Source organism: Daphnia magna, linkage group LG6 (assembly GCF_020631705.1).
Source record: "Daphnia magna isolate NIES linkage group LG6, ASM2063170v1.1, whole genome shotgun sequence".
NCBI classification, from domain to species: domain Eukaryota; kingdom Metazoa; phylum Arthropoda; class Branchiopoda; order Diplostraca; family Daphniidae; genus Daphnia; species Daphnia magna.
This window is the reverse complement of record NC_059187.1, coordinates 9,789,946-9,804,863: the sequence shown is the minus strand read 5'-3', so window position 1 is coordinate 9,804,863 and position 14,918 is coordinate 9,789,946. Positions and strand designations below refer to the sequence as shown.

The window sequence follows — 14,918 nt, the reverse complement described above, 5'->3', positions numbered from 1 at the left end:
ATCAAACGATAGTAATGTCGGGCTACAAAAATAGCGGGAGAGCGCCAATGATGGCGTTGAAATGACTTGGCCATCACTGTTGCTTATATATCATTGGGCGATGCTATAATAATAATAGCACCATGATTAGCCTGCCCATTTTCTCCCCGAAGACGAACGCGGCCATGGACAAGATGGGACTCCCCTTTCTTATCCGAACATATAAAAAATAGAAGCAGCTCTTCTTTCAATAATTTTTTTTTTATTACATCGTACGGATTTATGAAAACATTTTGGCGACATCAAAGTCGCCAACTTCAACGATGACAGGATTGAATAATAAAATTCGATTCAACTGCGCTTATACGACATCCTTCCAACTTTTCTGTGTGAATGTCTTGTGTCCTCGAGTCTAGATGATGTATAGAGTAAAAAAGGTTTGCCTTATGATTGCAGCGAAATGTTTCAGTTCTTTCTGGAGTGAGGGGGGGCAGTGATGGATAATAAGGAGTCGTGCGCTAGTTTTTTCTTGCACGGAAACAATGATCCGGGTTTCCTCCTTTTCCTTCAAAGTATAAAAGAATTTGGCTGGACCACACCCTCAGTTGATGCATACATTCAAGGTTGGAATTGAAGGTCTTTGTGATTCGTTTGTTTAGCATCTTTGGCTGTTCCTGCTTTTCTTTTATACAGGCCATTCAATTGGATCGAAAAGAAAAACAGCACGTTTGACTCGTAGATTCAGTTTGCCCTCGGTAAATCAATTTAGTGAATGTTTATCTCTTGAGAGTTTCGGCGGTGCTTAATTCACAAGAAAAATGAAAAGATTGAAAACGGAAAAAGGGAAAGTACTTTTGCTAGACTGTATCTACGACGTATACAATTTTTCGAAAAAAAAAGAAAAATCTCTTCACTTTTACCAAAGAGTGACCTACTAAAAATGCTCAAGCATGTGCCTCTCTAATTCTTCATTTCCATCTCCGTTTGGAAAGGGACCAAAATTTCACTAGATCACCAAATTTATGCGCAAGGAATTTGCGAGGTCGTTGTATAGCAACATATTCGTTATGCCACCCAAAACAAATCCCCCCTTCAAAAAAAAAAACTGAAAGCTGAAGAAACAACGAGAGCAAATTCAGAATAGCCTCGATGGACAGCTGTGATGGGTGATGGAGGGGAGTGATTGGAATCTTTAATGAAACGCCTAGAAATTTCAGTTTTGTCGCTCGCTGTCGGCTGTATATAGAATAAAAATCAGGAGAATTATGCGGCAACGTTGTACGATTAAACAAATATGGGCTGGTTTAAAAAAAAACTAACCCAAGAAAATGAACGCAAGTCGTAAAGTTCCTTTCACTTTTCATATGTCGGCCAACTCCTTCGCCTCCGGCTGCTCTTGACGCATCGGAATAATTGGTCCCATAATCATCGAAGAATAGCTGCAAACCTGCTGCTTTCATTTTCTTTTTTAGGGATGGGAAGCCCAAAATAAAATACTAGACTACATCCACAGCAAAACTGCAAAAAAAAAAATAGAACGATCGTTAAAGAAAGAGATGGAAACTGCAATAAATCGTCCGATTTTTATGGTATCTCTGTCGCATAAAGTCTTGATTTATAATCATGTATGTGTGTGTGTATTCTCAAATTATTTACATGGTTTTGCGTTAGTCATTATCATCATAAGAGAAAACTGAGCGTGGGTGTTTAAACAGACGGAGGGATTTTTAGAAACAATTCGAGTGATGTTTGCCCAAACTTTCCAATTACGATCCAAGTGAATTTTTTTTCTTATCCTGCCATTTGTTGTTTAAAAATGGAAACGAAGGAGAGAGAGAGAGTCAACTTGGAAAGACGGGCAACCAAAGGGGGGTGGGGTCTCTCGTTCTTTGTTTTGTGTGTCCGGCATCGTAAAATGCGAGAACGTCATTGCGGCAATTCACTTGAGTCGCTTGACTGGTGGTTTCTATATCCCCCCATAAACCGAGTTGGTTAGAGCGTAACCCATTTGTGACGTAATGGCTTCCGGACGGCCAAGATTTTGTCTTCCAAAAGTTATCAAGAGAAGAATATAAGCAAAATGATGTGGTGACAAGATATATAAAAAAAAATAAAATGAAAATAAAAATAATAACAAAATATGGTAATTAATCGAGATATCATAAAGAATAGACAAAAAAAAATGTTTTTAATTATAAAACTCTGTTGGGAGAGAAAGTTTGTTATTTTAGAGCGTGCTCAAGAAAGAATCGATCTGTCCCGCTAGCGAAAGTTGGACGCGCTTCTTGAGGGATGACCCTGGGTGCCTGCGGTTGCTGGAACTGCGGCCTGACCTGCTGCTGCTGGAACTGGCCGGGAAATTGCTGCTCGGCGGTGAGTCGGGGAGCCTGGGGAGGACCGCCCTGAGGTACAGGGGCGAAGACAACAGCCGGCTGCAGACGGCGACGTTCGTTCTCTTCGGCAATGCGCTGGCGCTCGTCAGCCAAACGCTGTTGTTCCAGCTGCTGGCGGCGAGCTTCCGCTTCCTGGCGAGAGCGTTCCTGTTCGCCAACATTGGCCTGGAATTGAGGGAAAACTGGACGTTGTTCCTGGAAAGATGGAGACTGGAAGACCTGCGTGTTTTCGTTCAATTGAGGGAATTGCGGCCGTTGTTCCCTGGGCTGTTCCCTGGGCTGTTCCCTGGGCTGTTCACGGGGCTGTTCCCTGGGCTGTTCTCGAACTTGTTCCGGACGGGGGGTGGTAGACGGAGAGAAAGCAATCAGCTGATCACGGAATCGGAAGTCCTCCTGGGTAGCCGGGATGAACTGTTGGGAGGCTGCCTGGAACTGGTTGGTCCTGGGATCGAAAACGAGCTCAGTTGCAAAGCTGCGTTGGCCAGTAGCCCTGGGAGGTTCGGGGCGTTCTTGTCTTGGTTGTTCATTGCGCTGGACAAAGACTTGCTCTTCTTCTTCGAAAATAGGACGCTCGGCCGGAGGGGCAGGACGGGCACCAACTGGGGTCAATACTGGACGGAAACCTGGGCGAGATGGAAGAGCTCCACGGCTGACTTCCTGCTGAGGAGCGGCTTCCTGTCGCTGCGGCGCGGCCGGCTGGAGTTGAACAACATCTGATGGTTTGCCATCAAAGTTCAAGATTTCCTGATCAAAGACGGAGACCCCGGGTTGAGGGCGGCGGGGAGGTGCAACCGGGGCTTCCTGTTGTTGAGCAACTGGACGAGGCTGAGGGGCCGGACGGGGTTGAGGAGCTGGACGAGGTTGAGGGACGGGCTCTTCGCGGTTGCCATCTGGCCGGCTGATGCGAGTAGGGGTGTTCAGGACGGCTTGAATTTCACGCTCTTCCTCATCGATGGCGCTGCCCTGCTGTTGGTTCTGCTGGGCTTGTTGGAAAGTGGGGAAAGATGGGCGGCGTTCAGCGGCTTCTGGCCGTTCAGGTTGGGGTCGTTCAGGTTGGACGCGTTCAGGTTGGACGCGTTCAGGTTGAGGACGTTCGGGTTGGACACGTTGAGGTTGGACGCGTTCAGGTTGGGGACGTTCGGGTTGAGCACGCGCCGGTTCGGGGCGAGAAACGGGTCGGCTAACGGCAGGACGGGGTGTGTTACTGGGTCTTCTGACTGGTACCTGGACAACCGGCTCTTCTTCAAGAGGAGCTTCTTCAACTGGGACGGCGTTCGGATCGCATGGGTTGCCCGTCTGGTAGGTGAATTCACGACGAGTTCCATCTTCTTCGATGTAACCGTACTTACCGTGAACGACGCAATCGATGCCGCGGGTCTCCTCCTTGAACGAGCCATCGGCATTTTCGTAGCCGAACGTGAAAGAGCCATCGGGAGAGGTGAACTGGTAGCGACGAATCGTTTCGACTGCTGGCTTCTTGGGCCTCTCTTCGGCTTCTACGCTCGTCCTAGTCGACTGCGGACGGGCAGGCTTGCTAAGGGCAGGTGCGCGGCTGGGCAATTCAAAGTCTACCTGTTGCTCTTGCCTCGTGGCGGTCGGTTGGACGCGTTGGCGGGTAGGTCCAGCCAACGGGCGAGGACGGCTTTGCTGGACTTGCTCAACGGGTCGCTGACGGACTTGCTGGACTTCCTGTTGCACCGGCTCGGCAATTCGTGGCTCTTCAACGGGCGCTTCAATCGGCTCAGCTGGACGGAACGGAGGAGGCTGGAAAACGATTGGCTCTTCTACGTTCTGTTCTTCGACGAATGGCCGAAGGACTGGACGGAATCCTGGACGAGACGGAAGAGCGCCTCGGATGACTTCTTCCTGAGCAGCTACAGGCCTTTGGATTTCCTGGACAACGGGCTCTTGTGGCACATCGGTGAAGGCCGGAAAAGTCGGTACGGTAGCGAACGAAGGTTCCGTAGCCGGTTCCGTCACTGGAACAGGTGTGGTAGCCGGAGCTTCGGTTGTTCTTGGAGAAGCTCTCAGGGCCGGTGCGGGAGTTACTCGAGTGCGGGAGACGATGCGACGCTTCGGAGCGACTGGGGACGACGCCCTATTGGTCTGTGATTCTTCGATCAGTTTAGTACGTCGACTAGCAGCCAATTGGCGTTGGCGGTCACGTTGGGATTGATCTACCTGACCCATCACCAGAACTGCCGCGAACATCAGCAGCGCCTGAAAACAAGGGTTTCAAAACAAAATCAAATCCGAAATGATTGGGAAATTAGTAACGAGGATTTCAATCAAACTTACGAATGATTTGAACTGCATGTTGCCCTTTTTTGGAATTTCCTTGTTAAAAGAAGAACCGCTGGATTTGATGGCCAGTGGTAGCGACGGAATACCAACAATCTCTGATCAGTTTTGGGGACCACCTAGCCCCCTTTATATACTTACCACGCCCTGTGAGCCAACTCACCTCTCTCTTTCCCCCCCTCTCGCCACCTCACACTTGGCTGGGTATAGTGTGGGTGGCACTCACATAACTCCACTGTAGTTGACGACCGCTGGACGGCTTTGCGGGTGCCGGGAAAGCCACCATCGTAGACGAGAAGGAGGTGCCTGTCGGTTGGCCGGGACAGTGACGGTGGGTTGGACATGCCGGGCAAAAAAAGGCCGGTTCTTCTTAGCCGAAAGCATCGTTTTCTTCACATACAATGGCCATTTCGGTCTGTCGCGTTGCATTATACGTTTAACCTCTTTTTCTTGGCAGTGGATTTCGCACCATCATTTGCACTCTACAATTAGAATAAGAAACAGCAAAAAGAAAAACAGCAGCCGCATACCGAATGGATGATTGCCGCATACCATTCATTTAGACGCGGGGCGATTTCCATTCTCCCGCGTCTGTTTTTCTTTCGTGTTATAGCCAACTTGATTTCGTTGTTTCCCAACGGCAGCACATTTTGTGGCCATACTTTTTGTTTTCTTAATTCATACTACATGTCGTCATCCGGTAGACTCACGATCGTTTTTTTTTCACGCCCTTGCGAACGACGGCAGTTCGGGCGAGGGAATCGCTTCTCCCCAACGGTGTGACTGGAACGCTCTCCGTCTCCCAAACTTTCTCGAACGTTCTCTAAACAAACGTCTTTTAGTATATTCGTTCGTCGCATTATTATGAATCAAAGGGGGAAAAGGAGGTCAATGATGATTTTATCGGCATTAAAGGCTATTAGTCGATTCAATACATGCTCTTATACGTCCATCTTGGTTACATTCCCTCATTCGGGTGGCCAGTCCAAATCCCGGAAGATAAAGAATTTGAAATAAAAAAAAAATAAATAAAAAGAGAAATTGAACGAAGGTTTTTTAACGCCAGTGCGTGATCGCCCTGGATTTGGATAGCGACAGTGCGGAAACAGGAACTGTTTATCGGTGAACGGCGACTGGTGCATTAGCAATTGTGGACATATACGGGCAGTCAGGTCGATTGGGAAACAGGGAAAAGGAACGGCAAAAATGAAAGACTTGTTCAATTGATAGCGAAAGAGAGAGAGGGAGAGAGGAGAAAGCCAACAAAGAATTCTAACCGAAAACAAAAAATCGTGATGTTTCCCGAGTTTTCATTGTGACGTGGACGAAGATTTGATCGTGAAACGGATGGATAATTTGTTTTTTTTTCATTCCTTCCTTCCTTAAAAATTGATTGGAAGGCCAGATTTGAATCGTCATTGTTTTCAAATGTTGATGACTGTTCCAGTTTCTCTCTACTGTACACAGCCTATAGTCTATTTATAATCAACTTACGAAATACGTAATGAATAGTTTTATAGCGTTCGTCATTATTACTACGTCGAAAAGCTTTTTGATTTTTTTAATTTGAAATCTGAAAAGCTTTGATGGCCATGTTGGGTTGAAACCTTCCACATCTTTCAGTGGCTAATATAAATGAACTGATTCACATCATCAACGAGTAAAGATCAATCCTCACAAAAGCTCAAGGCTTTTCTCGCTTTGTGTAAGACTCCAAGTTAACACCAATTCGTTCCTAGAAGGTTGCACGAATATTATTATTGCTATACATAGACGTGCACTCTCTGTGACATTTTTGTCTTTCGTCAGGGCCTGTCCTTTGTTTTTGTTTTTCTGAAACGGTTGAATACAAAAGGCTGATTGACTTGCTCACCTTGGATTGGTCTTAATGCACCGAAGAACACGTCTAAAGAATTCCAGTTCGACGTCTATAGAATAAGCAATTAAAAGCCTAGAATGTTTGACCAAAATTGCATAAGGCCCTTTGAAATTGAAACCAAGTGAAATTTCGTAAAAGTTTATTGATTCACGTTGTATTGATTATCAAGGCACAAACTAAAAAAAACTATTGCTTTGTTCTACCTGGTTTTTTTGTCGAGATTATAGACGTATATAACAATCTGGGCCAACGGGTGAAATGCGAACTGGTTGAGAAATTCCAGTTGCATATACACGCTCTCTCCTAGAGAATAATAAACCGATTGTCCGCAGCACGTGGGACTGTCACTTAAAAATTTGAAATGTTAATTTTCCCTTTGAAACTGGAAAAAGAAAAATCAATGGAAGACCAACACTTGATAGACCTAAAATTTGAAAACTTCTTGAGGAAAGACGAGACCTTTCTCTTCTTGCATGCATACATTTAGGCCCATGTATATATTCTAAAGCTTTGTCATTGTACGGAGAAAGACAGACAGGTGATTATACCGTTGCCCTACACAGAAACACATGCGACTGGTTCTTTTTGGCCGCTAGTAACGTGAAAGGGAAAGTTTCCTCTTTCTCAATCGGTTCATCGTCGGTAGCGAGCCGCCTTCTTTGAAACACACGTGCATTTGAAACAAAAAAATACAAGAAAGGCAAACGTGATAGTTGTGTGTCCCGCGTCCAAAACACGAACAATTTTGGGCTGGGTTTCACGGAGAGAAAATACTAGTAAAGAAAAGCCAGGCAGCCCTCGAGGAGGATCAAATGGCCCAGATATCCTTTTACAACTCGATGGCATCAGACCAAAAATAACAAGAACTAAGGGAAAATGTGAAAATACAAGAAAAATTCGAATAAAAATCTGAAGCCCGGCGGCTATTGCCATCACCTGCTGTTTCTCCATTTATGTGTCCAGTTACAATATATAATGTGTAAATATAAATATAGACTACGCAAGTCTACACAGCACACTCTCGCTTTTTAATTTTGGTTTTTTTCCCACTTGATTTTTATGTTTTCGAATTCTATGGGTTTGTTGTGTATGAAGAGAGCGAGTTTCCACACTCGGTTCTTTCATTGCCTTGCCCCCAAGGGCGAATATTTATAGTTTCATTTTCGTTTTTTGATTTCGATTTCTCTTTGAAGTGGGATGGGCCGGCCCGGTATTGAAATCGAACAATTAATTGGAAGCAAGTCGCTACATGTACTAAGAAAAGACTGTTGTTTTCCTTTCTCGGAAATCAAGGAAATGCACGTATGTATATTATGCCGTAAGAGAACGAATTTGGCAAGTTTGCGAAATGTGAGCTGACGCAATGCAAGCTATACATAATCGTGAAGCAAGTACGTGTTCTTACGGTTAATTTATTCATGGAATTCAAAATAGATAATCCGATGAAACCAGTTCAATTTTCACGTACCCTTTTTTCAATTGTTCATTTCCATGTGCGCTAATCTTATGAATATTCAGCTCGATTTGCATGAATTATTCGCTTTTAAATCCTTCCCGGCACAATAACATACCGCACACGTCAACAAGCTATTAATCACGCAGGCATGTAAAATACGGGAAGAGGAACATAACCCAAATGTGACTGGAACTTGGGCCACAGCAACGCAAGGCTTTGAGACTATACGTTTAAACGATATCGAGGATTCCCGCGTGTGACACGAAGCCCGCCCATTAACAATTCCATCTAGCGAATGAAAGCTACTATTAAAGTTATCTAAAAAATAAAAAAACCGAGTTTGAATGAACCACAGTGAGGTGGCAGCAGGTCCTGTTGCAGTGCGTTCACATTCTCCCGCGGCGGTGGAACGACTCGAATGTTCTTTCTTTCCTTAATTTATCCCTGTTTTGATGTTTAATAGCTTCCTTTTTTGAGACTCGTGACCCTGCCGTGATTGTCTGTTTGAACTATAGCGATTGATTTAATTTCACATTAATTGACCGTGAATTGTGTTCCGTAATGAACGGCGTTTGGAATTTGAGAACCCCTTTGTGACGTAATGGTTTACGGACTGCCAAGATTCTGTATTGTTAGCCAGAGAAGAAGAAGCAAAACGATGCTGCGACAAGATAAAAAATTGGGTAATTAGCGCTTCTTGAGGGATCACCCTCGGCGCCTGCGGTTGCTGGAACTGCGGCCCTGGCCTGCTGCTGCTGGGACTCACCGGGAAATTGAGGCTGAGGACCACGTTCGTTCTTCTCCATCATCACAGGGACAGTTTCTTCGTTCTCATCAACGCTAGAGTATTCCCTAAATTTGATTTTCTTTTGTGCTGGAGAATGTTCTCTGATCCGGAACGGGTTCAAACCTGCGGATGTCTGGAAGCCGAGGGTCTTGTCCTTACCAGTTTTGTCTGTCTCATTTTCTAACGTGAAAACAGTTGAAAAAAGAACTGAGCTTAAGTTTTCTGTTTATCAAGAGAAAGGTCAGGTTGAAGGTGAATATGGGTCACGATCTTACCGAGGACTTTGGCCATTCTATTCGGGTCGTTGAAATCGTGCTTTCCTGCGAGGTGTAAAAGATTTCAATCAAATGAAAGTAGGCTTTAGAAGAAGACTCTACGGTACCGATGAGGGTCATCTCAACTGTTGAGTCTAAGAAAGCAAAAGAGACTAACCTTTAAAGTGACCTAGAACTTTGGCTGCTACGGTCTTTTTTGTGGACTGCGAACGGGCAAGCTTGACAAGGTCCAATTCGATGCTGGGCAATTCAATGCCCAGCTGTTTCGGGAAGTTCAGTCGGACGAGTTGGTGAGCATATTTAGCCATCGAGCTAGGAGGACTAGCATCGAATAGGTGTTGATGGTGAAGTTGTGATATTCCTAATTGACCCATCACCGAACCTGCTGCAAAAATCAGTAGCGCCTAAAACATGAAAAATTCAAATGATTTGAAACCAAAAATGATGGGATGGTTCAAAACAAAACGTACGAGGGATTTGAACTGCATGTTATGTCCTTTTTCAAAAGTCTTCAAGAACAGCCGCTTGGATTTGAATATACAAGTGGTCGACGCAATGCCGAAAATAATCTCTGATCAGTTTTGGGGACCACTTAGCCCTATTTATACATTTATTACGCTCTGTGCGTCACGTTGCCTCGTTCCCCCTATCTCACACTTGAGATGTGGTCGGAATCGAATCACTACACGCTTTTACGTCAATGTTGGATAGTTTTATCGGTTCAAATTCTCTCATTCGGGGGTGGGGGGAGGGCTCTGTTCGATACCAGAAGACAAAGAATTTGACACTAAACGGGCATTTAAGGACCAGAACGTTATCGCCCTGTCGAGGGAGGAGACAGGAGAAAAAATTATGAATCCTGTTGCTTACCGTGTTTTCATTATGACGTGAACGAATATCCTATCTGATTATGAAACGGATGTAGACTATAGTTGGTTTTGACTCGCTTACCCTCAAAAATTGATTGTGATGCCAGATTTGCTCGTTGCCATTTCAAATGTTGATGACTGTTCGTTTTCGTTTCTGCTCCGTTTGTGGTGTAGTCTTAGCTTAGTCATCATACGAAACACGTCAATATAGTTTAGCGGTTGGGATTTTCCCCAACTATTTCCACATACACGAAAAGCAGAAGTGACTGGACCTTATCAACGCAAGGATTTTGTGGCTACTTTTTAAACGATATCGAGGATTCCCGCGTGACCCGAAACCCGCCATTTTCCCGATAGGGATTCTGCCTAGATCATGTGTACACCACCGATGCCGATTTTTACGATATTTCTCTCAATAGATGACGTTTAACAGCCAATGCCATCTAGCGAACAAAAGCCACTGCTAATGTTCTTTTGAAAAACTCGTGTTTGAATCAAACTCCGTAAGGTGGCAGCAGTTTCTCCAGTTGCGCGTGAACAACTCGAATGTTCTTTCTTTTGTCGATTTCGGATGGCTGCACTTTTCTGCTCTGGTGCGATTGCCCCGAGAAAAAGTTGTTCGAGTGGTAATCTTAGTGCAATCCACTTTTTCGGTGCATCGAATTTGTACGTTCCAGTGGCACTCCGGCACCGTCCGAGGTCACTCGAAAACTGCACTTTTTTGCCCGTTTTAAGTCAGTGCAAGCGGTGCAGTGCAATTTCTAGCAGACGAATTTAGAGAGTGTGTTGTTTAGTGATAGGAGCCTTTTTTTCTTTCGTCTGTTACGTTACGTCCTCCACCGGCGTAAAAAGTGAAAAAAGCGTTCGAGTGTATCCTCCATTTTCCGACAACCCGGTGGAGTGCATGACGTCACATGACTCTTCTCGCTCCGAGCCAGTGTGCACTGGCTACTCCACCGAGTGCAGCCATCCGAAATCGACATTTGTTCGTTTACCCCCAGGTATAATTAAACAAATATTTTAATAACTAGACTATAATTATACACCATAGATAGGAACGCTGCGAACCAAAGATTTATGGCCTTTATTGTTTTCGATTTCACAGCACCTATTCACTTTCTTCTTTCAGTTCTATTTTCTCCAAAGTAATTTCAGACGATTGTTGAAACACACTCTCATTTCTGTAGATAATGGCAGGTTTGCTCGCTTTTACCTACCATAAATTACCGAGGTGTTATTTAGCAGTTGAAAATGTCCGTCTTCTTGTTTTTACGGATGAAGAGGCGAAGCAAACAAAACAACCAGGATTTTTGAATTCTTAATTGCCTCTAAATACACAGATTGATTGTTGGACTAATACCTTCAGTTCACCCAAAGAACCCCTCCCAATAGAGACTAACATTGCTTGACGAAGTATAGGAGACAAAGGAATTTAAGAAAAATGTTTTCAATTGTATTGCGTTCTCCAGGGTGCAATCATGCAAGGATATCCCCTACACTAAATAAGATTTTTTTTTCTGTTCTTTTTTTGCCTTCCCCTCTTGTCTTACAATCTCTTTCAGAAATCAATGGAGTTGAACACCCCCAAAAAAAAAAAAAAACACATTAAAAAAAATTACAGTGCAACTCAGTTATATTTTTGCTGCGTTTCCATAAAAGCCATCAAATAGAGTTGGTACGTGCACATTGGCCTCGTTCAATTCTGCAGCTGACGTGTGTTACCCATAGTATCTATAGAGTGGATCTAGCACGGTAGTCTGTAATGAGCCTACACCGTTCGTGAGTGCCATATCGGTTACATCTACCTACGATCTGTCAGTTTGAATAACGAATTGGATCAAGGGCAAGCTGTTGAATGTACTTTTTCATTTACTGGGCCTCGTTTCTTTTGATCTAATCGAGACATAAAATGCACCGTCATCTGTCATGCGTAACACTTTGATTGTGACACGATTCAGCCACCGTTCTGGATATTCTTATTCCGTGCATGCGGAAGAGCCCAAAGTCGTAAAGCAATGCCGGATGCGGTCGGCCGTACCGATATGCAAGAAGCCGACTATGTTTATTGATGAATTCCGCAGCGAAACCGCCATCGTCAATAACACGAGACGGATATGAGTTTCAGAATGACAGGCAAATGCCACATCCATGTACAGAGAAAAACATTCCCGTCGCACATGCTAATTTGGTTAACGACGTTCGTACCATCGCTCGTCTTTCACAATTGGCATCTAGTTATTAAGCGGGCGTAGAAATACAAACAAAAACATTGGCCACGACGTGGCTTTTCTTCTTATCTCCTTCCAACGGACAGTGGAAGTCAGTAAATTTGCTTACACACCTCGGCAAGGGCGTTGGTTTGCGTGTCACGTTTTGGTTGCACGCGCCGTTGATTATCGGATCTGGAAGTCACGCCGTCCCTTCTGACTGCGCAGGGACATTTGATTGACCAACGGCAACAAAGAATTCTTTGTCAACCAATTTTTTTTACTAATGACATGTGCCAACTTTTGTACCTTGTCATGTACGAACGTAATTTCATGGCCATTTGTTTCTCTATTTTCCTCTTTATAGCGAAGTGGGTTGTTGTTGCCGAACATTTCCGGAAATGCGGATCTATAATTATGCATTTTATCCTATGGGAAACAATGCGGACGTCAGGGAAAAACAAAACAAACAAAAAACCGATGTAGAACAAACAAGGGAAGAGTGAGAGATTGATCCGAAAATGACTTGATTACCTTGGAGCAAGTCAAACGGCAAGGCTACATCCGTTACCTTGCAAAGTCGGTTGCCTTCTTTGCTGGTGACTCTCTTTGGATCCCCTCCGGCGAAGATGTGCACAGGGCGCGGTCACTTCGCAACAGAGACCACTGCAATATACATATATATTTTTTGTTCAACATTTCATTTCGTTTTTCTTCGCGTTCGCTATATATACAAATGTGCGTCGTAACGATTTTCAAAATGACTTTGAGGATCAACATAAAGTACATGGGGATTTTCTTGTATGTTTTTTAAAAAAGAAAACCCTGACACGGACAATTACACACACCTGTCTGATCTGCGAGATTTTACCCTAGATTTCCATGGTTACAGAAATGAATTCGTGTCCTTGGCAAGAACAAGAACTTCTGGCGAAATTCGTACGGTTATAACGCGTGCGGACGGGGGAAAATGATGTCCATCGGTTGATTAATCGGAGCTCGACAAATATCATTAAGTTACAGCCCATGGCTACTGAATAATTAGGACATTGAACTGTTTATATATAATAGATTAATTAAACTTATTCCCACGCAACTTGCCACAAAGAAATCCCCTTCGTTTCAATCAACCATCGACATACCGCTTCTGATGTCGCAATTCTGACGTGGCACACGAATTCACGGAAAAACCTGGAACATTGCTTCTCTGGGGAACTGAAAAACTCGTAAAAAGATCCGATTACCTTGGTCGCGGAAAGCTAACACCTTCTGACATAGATCTCTGTGAACATAACACACAGAGCTTCCGTTTGAATTACTGTTCGCAAAATTAATGCTCGAGCTTTTGTTTTTGTTTTTTTTTAAACATTGTTTCGTCCTTGAATGTTTAACTGTGTACAATGGAGCGCGTAAAGAGATTACAGGGAATCGTGTATATATGAAACAAACTACGAAATAGCCGCATTCAAAATGATCGCTGTTTTAAAGCTTAACCTTGGCTTTTTTATTTCAGGGGTGACATCATTTTAAACAGCTCATTAAACACGCTGTTATTATTCGAGTCTTTTCATTTTCGAACGCAAACAGCGAGGGCCGATTTGTCGTGCTCACGACCATTTTCATTGTTGTTCATGTTTCTTTAGTGAGACGTTCGTGCCCCAAGACATTTGCACCAACACGTCCGTCTCGTCGTACACATACTCGTCATTATCTTACACGCAGCAGTCACGGCCCTCAATGGTGATTGCTATTTTTAATAGCGCACTTTTGAAGACCTGTGAACATCTAGAACAACTTGCAGCAACAATTGAAGTTGAAAATGTCTGTTGGCACAAACCAGCAAACCAATAAGAAAAATGTTTTGTTTTTTCTTTTTCTGTTGCTCATGTCAATCTCTTGCGAAAAGATTAAAATGGGCTATCAAGCCATTCTTGGACAGTGTTGTAGAAAACATGAGATACCAGTTGGACATAGGGTATCTATTAATCTTCTCGAGAGGGTTATACAATCGATGACGAACGACGGCTAGACAGCCGAACAAGTCGTTGCTTTTCCTGCATTTGTGTGGTGATTCTCGGAAATGTGGGCCCACCTCCGTTTTCGTTGGTGTTCTGCTGTATGCGGGTAACCGAAAGGCCAAAGAAGAAAAAAAAAAAAGTGAAATTGAATATATCCTTTTTTTTGAACGTTCGTATCGCTTGAAGTGATCTGAAATTTGAATATGTTGGACATGCAATGTTTGCCGGATCACCTTGTCATTTGCAACGTCCGCCTTTCTTGTCCGAAAAAAAAATGAACTTGCAACTAAAATATGAGTACCGTTTGCATTTTATCGAATAATATCGTTATCGTTTAAAAGCTATTTTTTTTTTGTTAGTGCCGGACAGTCGCCTCCCCCAGAAAATAAAATGGGTCGCTTTTTGTCCGTTCAATTTTTATGCCCCTCAAATGGGGAGACTTTTCTCGTTCCAGGAAAGACACACACACACACACAAAAGGAGTACTCCAATAACTCTGTTGACATTATTATTTATGTTTTGTCATAAGAAAACGCCCACCAACTTTACCTGGAATTTTGTCCATTGTACCATAAGTCGTTTAGGTTACCTTCTCCCCTTCTCCAACTACATAAAAGCTGGGCTTTTAACCAAAATGGTCTATAAGAAACAAAAGGGGGGCAGGGTGATTAAAAGTAGGTGAACACACACAAAAAAAAAGAACAAGCATTAAAAACAAAACAAAAAAAAAAGCCCAAGAAAAGAGAGAGGGTGT

The 14,918-nt window shown here is 43.8% G+C and overlaps 2 protein-coding genes and 1 long non-coding RNA gene across 3 annotated transcripts; 1 reads left to right on the top strand and 2 right to left on the bottom strand.

Moving 5' to 3' along the window:
- Nucleotides 1-1,593: 1,593 nt before the first annotated feature.
- LOC116925782 (proteoglycan 4) lies at nucleotides 1,594-4,827 on the bottom strand. Its single transcript, XM_032932542.2, is given in 3 exon segments — nucleotides 1,594-2,239; nucleotides 2,241-4,592; nucleotides 4,671-4,827. Coding segments are annotated over 3 exon segments (2,403 nt in total). The 5' UTR covers nucleotides 4,689-4,827; the 3' UTR covers nucleotides 1,594-2,206.
- Nucleotides 4,828-8,613: 3,786 nt separating this feature from the next.
- Nucleotides 8,614-9,697, bottom strand: LOC116925785. Its single transcript, XM_032932547.2, has 4 exons — nucleotides 9,541-9,697; nucleotides 9,228-9,474; nucleotides 9,071-9,115; nucleotides 8,614-8,975 (listed from the first exon to the last, which is right to left on the bottom strand). The coding sequence occupies exons 1-4, from the start codon at nucleotides 9,556-9,558 to the stop codon at nucleotides 8,641-8,643; spliced, it is 645 nt and encodes a 214-aa protein (XP_032788438.2). The 5' UTR covers nucleotides 9,559-9,697; the 3' UTR covers nucleotides 8,614-8,640.
- Nucleotides 9,698-10,508: 811 nt separating this feature from the next.
- On the top strand, nucleotides 10,509-11,296 carry LOC123473992. The gene is made up of 2 exons (XR_006648605.1): nucleotides 10,509-10,940; nucleotides 11,127-11,296. It is a non-coding gene; the product is annotated as an uncharacterized LOC123473992 (long non-coding RNA).
- Nucleotides 11,297-14,918: the final 3,622 nt, after the last annotated feature.

Excerpts from the sequence above, each read along its gene's own strand:
- LOC116925785 (XM_032932547.2), bottom strand. Across the intron at positions 9,116-9,227 it reads AGTTCTAGGTCACTTTAAAG|GAAAGCACGATTTCAACGAC; the intron begins GTTAGTCTCTTT and ends TACACCTCGCAG. Across the intron at positions 8,976-9,070 it reads TAGAATGGCCAAAGTCCTCG|AAAATGAGACAGACAAAACT; the intron begins GTAAGATCGTGA and ends TTTTCACGTTAG.